At 37.3% G+C, this 8,313-nt stretch overlaps 1 protein-coding gene across 1 annotated transcript in view; it reads left to right on the top strand.

The window, feature by feature from the left end:
- Positions 1 to 1,164: 1,164 nt before the first annotated feature.
- Positions 1,165 to 8,313, top strand: part of LOC107720332 (semaphorin-3D-like) — a 51,558-nt gene continuing 44,409 nt past the window's right edge. Inside the window, exons 1-3 of the mRNA XM_016528013.1 lie at positions 1,165 to 1,200; positions 1,273 to 1,310; positions 3,852 to 3,907. Coding sequence (XP_016383499.1) covers positions 1,165 to 1,200; positions 1,273 to 1,310; positions 3,852 to 3,907 — 130 coding nt within the window. The remainder of the gene's footprint in view (positions 1,201 to 1,272; positions 1,311 to 3,851; positions 3,908 to 8,313) is intronic.

Here is an 8,313-nt window from a genome sequence, read left to right on the forward strand (position 1 = left end):
ACGTAATTATTTTACAAATTGACAATTACGTATGATTTCGTACAATTTGATTTTCATGCAAAATATGCATTTTGTTTTTTTAACTAAGCATGAAGGATCATCTCTAACTCTATTCCTAATCCTAACCCTCAGTGGTGCATAAGCACATTGCACAAAATCGCCACCATTTCGCCAAAATATAAAAAAGTTTTGAATGGTCATGAAAGCGTGTTAATTTAATATTTAAATATTTTTTCATTGAATTTTTGGCAAAAACAACAATTTCAATACAGATATACCATTACCATGCAATACAAAATTACTCATAAAATAAATGTTTGCATACAAATGACACTTTCATGAAAAAAATCAAGATAAAAAGTGACCATAGTTATAAAAACACCAGCAAATAGATGATCATGTGCTAAAGAGTGCAAAGCCATTACTTTTTAATTGAAGTAACATATAGTCTTACTGGTGTTTGGCCATTCGTCAGCCTAACCACAGACTCTCTTCAGCACAACGGTAACCCCAAAAACTCAGACATACCAGAAACCCTTTTACATTCCAAAATAATACAACATTAAACACTAACAAATCCCCCCTATATTAATATTGAGCAAAACATATGAAATAACACTTAATTTTAAGATTTACTCTATTTTAACGGTCAGAAGCAAAGCATGCTGGGAACTAGAAATCTGCTGTAACTTATTTGTGAGTGTGTGTGTATATATATGTGTACATACATTCACATCTATATGGGAACATGTATGTGCAATATATGTGTATACAGTATATGCGTGTAAAGGGACAGTTGACAGAGTCTGAAGTGGTGTTTTTTTTTTTTTTTTGCCGGATTGCATCAGAGATTGTTGGTGCAGAGCAGTGAAAGACTCCCCGCCGGTCCCTGTATTCTGTCCGCTCACAAGCTCAAGAGGAAGTGAGAGTGTTCATCCATTACTTTGACAACGTTCCTGACTATGTGTCGCCCTGCAGGGATCGTTATTGTCCCGTCTGCCTGTTAAGAGGTTTCCAGTATTTCCACCTTCCTTCAAGAGGCTTTTTGTCCTAGAGAAACCTCAGTGTGCTTAACATGTGAGATCCAGGCAGAAAAGTGTCCTAGCAAAGGATAGGAGCTCTTTGACTGTATTTTCAATTGTTTAAAGCAGCATTAGTAGGACAATGTCTGAAGTCACTCTTCAAGCTTTGCCGGTCAAGGTTGTAAATTAGGTAATTTTTTCGAATGTGACCCTGACAGGCTCTAGCTTTTCGTCTTTCTTACCATTTTAGAGAAACATGTGTCCAAGGAAGCTGGCTTTGAATTTGGAGTGAGCTGCTATTTCTCTCTTGGTTCACCTTGTGTGGGTTTTTTCGACTGGAAGTGAGTTAATATTAACTACTTCCTCTTCCCGAAGCTTGACGATTTTCCCACAGTTAGTGGTTGTTTGTTCTTTACATTTATGCATTTGGCAGATGCTTTTATCCAAACACTGCATTCAAGGTACACATTATCATACTCTACCATTTGAGCTACAGGAATCTTTCAGAAATACTTTTTGAATAATTTAATGTTTGATAAATTGTGGTTTGCACTTACTACAACCTAAACTCTAACCAGAAATAATATACAGATTTATTTTACACCCGGTGTTTTTTCTTTCTTCCCCAGAGTCATTTTGAGTCATTTCAGAGTCAACACTCACTAGAAAGTAACTGGATATCCATTAAAAGAAACTGTTCAGATTATTATTTTTTGTCTGTGAAATACGTTTAATAATAATAATAATAATAATAATAAATATTATCTATGGCATGGTTATCATTGTTATTATTTAATTACTTAATTTGATATTATTATTATCATTATTATGATTTAATTACTTAATTTGACTGAAGGTAATATTTAAAAAATCAGCAAAAAATAAATAAATAAATATTGCAGACCACTGATACTTCAACCCTGTCAATTTTATTTGGAGTTTACATATTTGTAATTTTAGTCAGTAATTACATTGTAAGTTTAAAAAATATACATTTAAACACGAATTGTCTCTTTCAAAACAATTTTGAACATCTCAGAACAAACCTGTTACAGTTTATTTTATTTATTTTTTAATATGGCTAGCATATATCATTATCATCTCTAAGATTTTTAGATTAATTTTCCCAAAACACAGCTGAACTGTTGAACTTTACATGACCGGTATAAGTAGAAACATAATGAAATACAACTTTCTGATTTGTTTTGTTCTTTTAATAAGCCATTAAAAAATAACGGAGACATGTTAATTGGCTAATACAATAACATGGACCAGACTTTATGCTGATAGTCAAAAGTACGCCTGCAACATTACTGACTCTAGTAGCAGCACATAATAGACCACAAACCTCCAAAGACTCATTAATTATGATTGAAACCAAATCCCACTCATTCTATAAAAACCAAAGCCACGGAAGGGACCTTTTTAATACAGCATAATTCAAATCTCTCCTGCTTTCCCAACTGTATTCATATCTTCTAAATAGAGACATAAAGAATACCGAAAGTACTCTAATGAATAATATGCCTATATTAGTATCTGCCAGACGATCCCCACCTTGCACAGCTCACACATAGTTGTTGTTGTGCCAGGAATGATATGTTTTCTTTTGCTTTCTCAGGGAGATTAATAGGTTTGAGTCAACAAACGGAGCCAATAAGAGTCCCTGATCTCTCCTTGAGCACCTGTGCTCCAGCCAACACAGTAAATTCAGAAATCACGATCGCTGAATCAATCAGGGTATAATGTAACACAGCTGTAAACCTGATACCAAGGCACTTAAAGGAATAGTTCAGCTAAAAATCAAAAATTGCTGATAATTTACTCACCCTCAGGCCACCCAAGATGTAGATGAGTTTGTGTCTTCATTAGTACAGATTTGGAGAAATGTAGGATTTCATCATTTGCTCACCAATGGCTCCTCTGCAGTGAATGGGTGCCGTCAGAATGAGAGTCCAGCAATGCTTTGAAGTTAAAAACACCTTAATGATGTATTTTATTTGTTACAAACATGCAGTTTTTAACTCCACAAGTCATTAACTGATGGACTGGAGTGGTGTGGATTAGTTGTGGATTATTGTGATGTTTTTATCAGCTGTTTGGACTCTCATTCTGACGGCACCCATTCACTGCAGAGGATGCACTGGTAAGCAAGTGATGCAATGATACATTTCTCCAAATCTGATGAAGAAACAAACTCATCTACATCTCGGATGGTCTGAGGGTGAGTAAATGTTTAGCAAGTTTTCATTTTTGGGTGAACTATGTCTTGAAACCAGAATGAATTCCAGCTATCGGTTATCTGATAAACACATGTGATTCTCACGTTGAAATGTTAATAAATTTCGCGATAAATCAGCGTACCGAAGGGAGCATTTGGTTTCCGTCACTCGAGGAACTTGAATAGAGTTATTATGTCCGAGTAACAGCGTAATGAGCTTAGATTTTAAGGTGATGAATGGAGCAATAGAGAAAGCCTATCTTCATTTTGCATATGTTTGAGCTCAAGCTCATTTTTTCGTGTCGAAACCGTCCCCAGGGGTCCCCTCGCGAGTCTAAGTGGTGCAACATATAATACCCTCATCATGGGAAAATGCTTCCCCTGAGTGCCAACACAAAAACTGCTGCTCTTTCAATGAGCCCGCCAATTGTTGGAATTTCTATACCGCGTATCGTACGAAAGTTGCTAACAGACAAGTGAAATCCATTCTAGTGTCCTTTGACAGTGTTTAGCGGTTAGCATGTACAGGAGGAAGCCGCTCGAGTGTTTCTAGGTTGCGCATGCGATCTGTTTATGTAGGGTGACCTCTTAAAGGAAAGAAAATAAAGATCAGGGCAACTGATTGGAAACCAGAATATACCACGACTACAGCTCTCTCATGCAGGTCAGAACTCACTCTCTTACACACTGATTTGACATTCACTTTCATAGAGATAATCAGAGGACAGTGGAAAAATTATGAAATAATGTCTGCAACACTAATAGTTACGCTCTCTGGGTCTCTTTGCTGTGGTAATCTGCAAATCTCCAGATAAATCTTCTCTCTGAAGCTGCTTTTGCTTATTTCCGTTTAGCCGTGAGGACATCAGCAGGGTCAAGCCGTTTTGATGGACACAATGAAACAGGGGAAGAGTACCGTTAACCTCTGCTTCCTGAAAACGTATAAAGTTAATTAGTCTACTGTATTTTGCCAGTCTTCTTTTAAGTTTTTTTTTTTGCTTTGTTTTTATTCAAGTTTAATTTAATAATATAACATAATATTGCACTGTATCCTAAATAGCATTAAAATGTTATATAATAATTATGTAATATGAGAACAACAACAGCAATGTGATAAAATATGCCACTGTAAATAATTGTTTATTTTTAACAATGATTATTCAAATATACAATTATTCTCCTAGTGTAGTCCATTATTAGTGATTTGTAGAAACTTCAAAAATAATAAGAAAGTAAAAATAAAATATTAATAAAATATTTTTATAAAATATATAATAGATTTTAAATACCAATAATTGATAAGCTTAAGTTTTTATATTATGCATATAATAAATGAAGTATTTAATTATATATTTTATATTCTTAAATATTTCTACACCTAAATATTACTTAAAACATTACAATTTAAGTTAATTATTTGTTATTAAAAACATAAAAAATGATAAAAGCAATCGATTAAAAATAAAAACTGATCAACTTTTTGAAAGATATTTGTAGAAACGTTTTTATATATATATATATATTATGAAGTATTTGGTTATGTATTATATAAGTTTTATTACTTAAATGATTAAAAAATAAGCTAATTATTTATTATCCAAAATTTATTTCAGATTTCTGAAATTAAAAAATGCTGCATGTGATAATCGAACCCCCTTCCTTCTGCCACTCCCCATTTTTAAGTAAAATAAATAAATTAATTCAAATGTAATAATAAAATAATTAATATAATTAATAGATTAATGTAATTTAATACATTCGTATTAAAAGATTTTACCCAACAAAACACAATTTACACCAATAGAACTAATAAATTCTAATAATCTAACCTCCCCTTCAAAACAGCATTAAGCCACATTAGCGATACTGCCAGCCACCTAGCGATACATCACCGGACTGCTCTGCGGCTGTCTGTCTGGACACCCACGCCACACAGTCGCATCCCCTGAGCTGTCTGCCATTATCAGCACATCACAGCAGCCCCTGTTACTGACCCCTCAGAACCTCCCGGAACCTGCGGGATGTGACCGCTTCCTCTCAGGAAGGTTCTGTATACGGTGGTGTCGGACAGAGCGCTGTACCTATAGTGTAAATGTGCTTCCCATTACCTTCAGGGCTGTTAATAGAATGTGTACATAATCTCAGGGGCGCCATGTGTTTACGAGTGCAGGGCGGCAGACATCCAAAGGTTGGCATCGAGATGCAAATCCATACGTTATTCATTAATGGAGAGAAGTCACGTGTTTTGCTTGCAGGTATCTTGAAGTCTAATATGAAAGCCAAGCTAAAGAAGACAGGAAATGAGAACAAGTAAACAAAGAAGACTTTTGAATTAGCTGAATATGACAGTTGTATTAAGAAGTAAGAAGCTTTTGAGGGACATGACGGTTCAGGTTTGCAGGGGGGGGGTTGTAGTTGATCCAACTTACAATAAGCTAACAACCCTATAGTACTGTGTCGTACCTGTAGAAAGAATCAAATGAGTGAATCCTTTTCTTGAACTTGCTGTAATATCTGAGCAACTATACTGACAACTAATGATGGAGTAGCTAATGCATTCTAGTGTGATAATGCTGTTTTGTAAAGTCTAATAGCTCATTTGAATCAATCATATGAATCATTTGAATGTATCAACAGACTAAAACCCATCATATGTGAGAAGCCCAGTGTGGAATACAGTGTGACGCTAGCATTTTTTCATGCTACAGTGTTTATTTATTAAAAAAGTATCTTGTTACTGTAAAATCTGCAAAATACAGCTGTAATTCATTTCATTATAGTTGATCTATCAAAAATATGCTACCAACCAGTGGTGGAAAGAGTACTGAAAATTTGAGTACAAGTTACATTGCTGAAATAATACTCAATTACAAGTAAAAGTACTGGTGTCAAAACAGTACTTAAATAAAAGTACAAATTACTCTTCTCAAAAACTACTCAGATTACTAGTTACTTTTTAGCTGGCAATATTTAATGAATTACCAAAAAAAATATTAATTCATATCAAAGATCTATGTGGATAACAGCTACTTTGAACAAAACCCACCTCTTGCTCATAGCAGATTCACGGTTGGATAGGAGTGGTTAAGAATATCTGCTTGTTACGTCTGATATCACGCTTCACTGCTTCTGGGTTCTAACACTCTGCCAGACGCCCCCCAAAAACAACAAACTGTGCATATACATACTCACGATGTCATGTAATACTGAAAAAATTATAACCCTAACTTTAACTCCATACTGAAATCCCAGATGGCCAGACAGTGATTCAGCTAAAATATTAGTGTCTGAGACACTGTGAGCACGGAGACTGTAGTGTGTACAGCTAATTTTTAAATGCTTGATTAAATAGTGCTCATAAGTGGCTGCTGAGACAGTATTCTCAAGTGAAATGGACCCGGAAACAGCAGTCCTTATGTCATGACTTAACAAGAGGATTCTCCCCAAGCCGTCAAACTGACGTCATCAGAGCCAGAACGCCATTCCAGAGCGGAAGCCAATTTTCAGTTTTTCATTAAAGATTACGACGGCAGAACATTTTTTCCCCCATTGTATTGACTTGCATGGTTTAATTGTTCAGCACAAGAGTAGTAATGTGCACTAAAAAAGTAAGTAGGGTAATTTTTGTTTTCATGATGACTTTTTCAACAATCATTTTCAATACCATTGGCAAAACTACCACTGTCTCAATCTGTGATGGCGAGGAACGATAGAGACGAGGAATAAACGAAACAGTCTTTAATCCAAGAAACACAGGGTACATCCAACAAAGGGAACGGCAGGAAACACATGAACATAACAAGTAGAAACGACAGAGACAGACTGCACAGACTAGGACTTAAATACAGGGGATGATTGGGGAAACACAGGTGTATGGGATGACTAATCAAACTAATTAACAAAACGAGGACAGGAACATGACCAAATAAGGGAACAGAAACAGGGGCAAAACATGTCACAGACAGTCCATGATCCTGACATTACGCCCCCTCCCGGAAGGTGCGTCCTCCCACCGTAGCAACAACAGAGGGAGGCATGGGTTGGAACTTGGGAGGAGGTTCCGGAGGAGGATGGACACCCGGGAGGGGGTGGCAGACAGAGACCAGGGAGATGGCAAAGGAGGGAGGAGCCAGGGAGGAGACAGGAGGGGCCCGGTGCAGGAGGAGCCAAGCAGGACCCAGGCCACAGCCATAATGTTGACCCATGGTGGAGCCGACGGAGGGAGGATCCATGGAGGAGGAATGGCCGCCGACTCCAGGGGGCCGACCAACGGCGGCGGAGCACGTGGTGGAGGAGCCCGAGGCGGAGACGGAGAGCCAACGAGACGGGGGGATGCCGAGGATCCGGGGGGCCAGGGTGGAGCCGAGGGCTCTGGCGACCAAGGCGGAGGCGGAGATCCGCGGCGGAACCGGAGTGACTGAGGACCAAAGTGGAGCTGGGGGGAAGAAGGAGCCCGGTGGAGCTGGTGGATCGACGGGTGACGGTGGAGGTGAGGGAGCTAGGAGCCGAGGTGGAGCCGCTGGGTCTACGGGCCGAGGCGGAGTCCGGGGCTCGGAGGCTGGAAGCGGAGGTGAGGGATTCTCCAGCCATGGCAACGCTGGAGGATAGGACTTAAATACAGGGGATGATTGGGGAAACTAATTCTAATCAAACTAATTAACAAAACGAGGACAGGAACATGTAGCGAATCAGCTCATGGGGAAATATGAATAATTAATCATAACTAGTTATAATCACAGTGTATACTGCCATATAGATATTTTAATATCTCAAATTTTTTTTTGTCCATACATTTTTTCAAGGCAATCATTATTTCAAGCTTTGAGTGGTTTAATCCAAGTCTTCTAAAAAGACATAGTCGCTTTATATGATGAACAATTGGTAATTGATCAATGTTTATATGTATGTAAATAAAATTTATTTACATACATATAAACATTGATCAATTACCATTACAAAAATCTCAATCTTAAACATTTGCTCATTCTGTGTATTTGTGTCTTTAAAATAGGGTAACTTTGTTGCAAAAGCTTACAGCACAAGGACGCATGATTTCAAATTTGATTTCAA

Source organism: Sinocyclocheilus rhinocerous, unplaced genomic scaffold (genome assembly GCF_001515625.1).
Source record: "Sinocyclocheilus rhinocerous isolate Xijiao unplaced genomic scaffold, SAMN03320098_v1.1 scaffold1292, whole genome shotgun sequence".
Classification (NCBI taxonomy): domain Eukaryota; kingdom Metazoa; phylum Chordata; class Actinopteri; order Cypriniformes; family Cyprinidae; genus Sinocyclocheilus; species Sinocyclocheilus rhinocerous.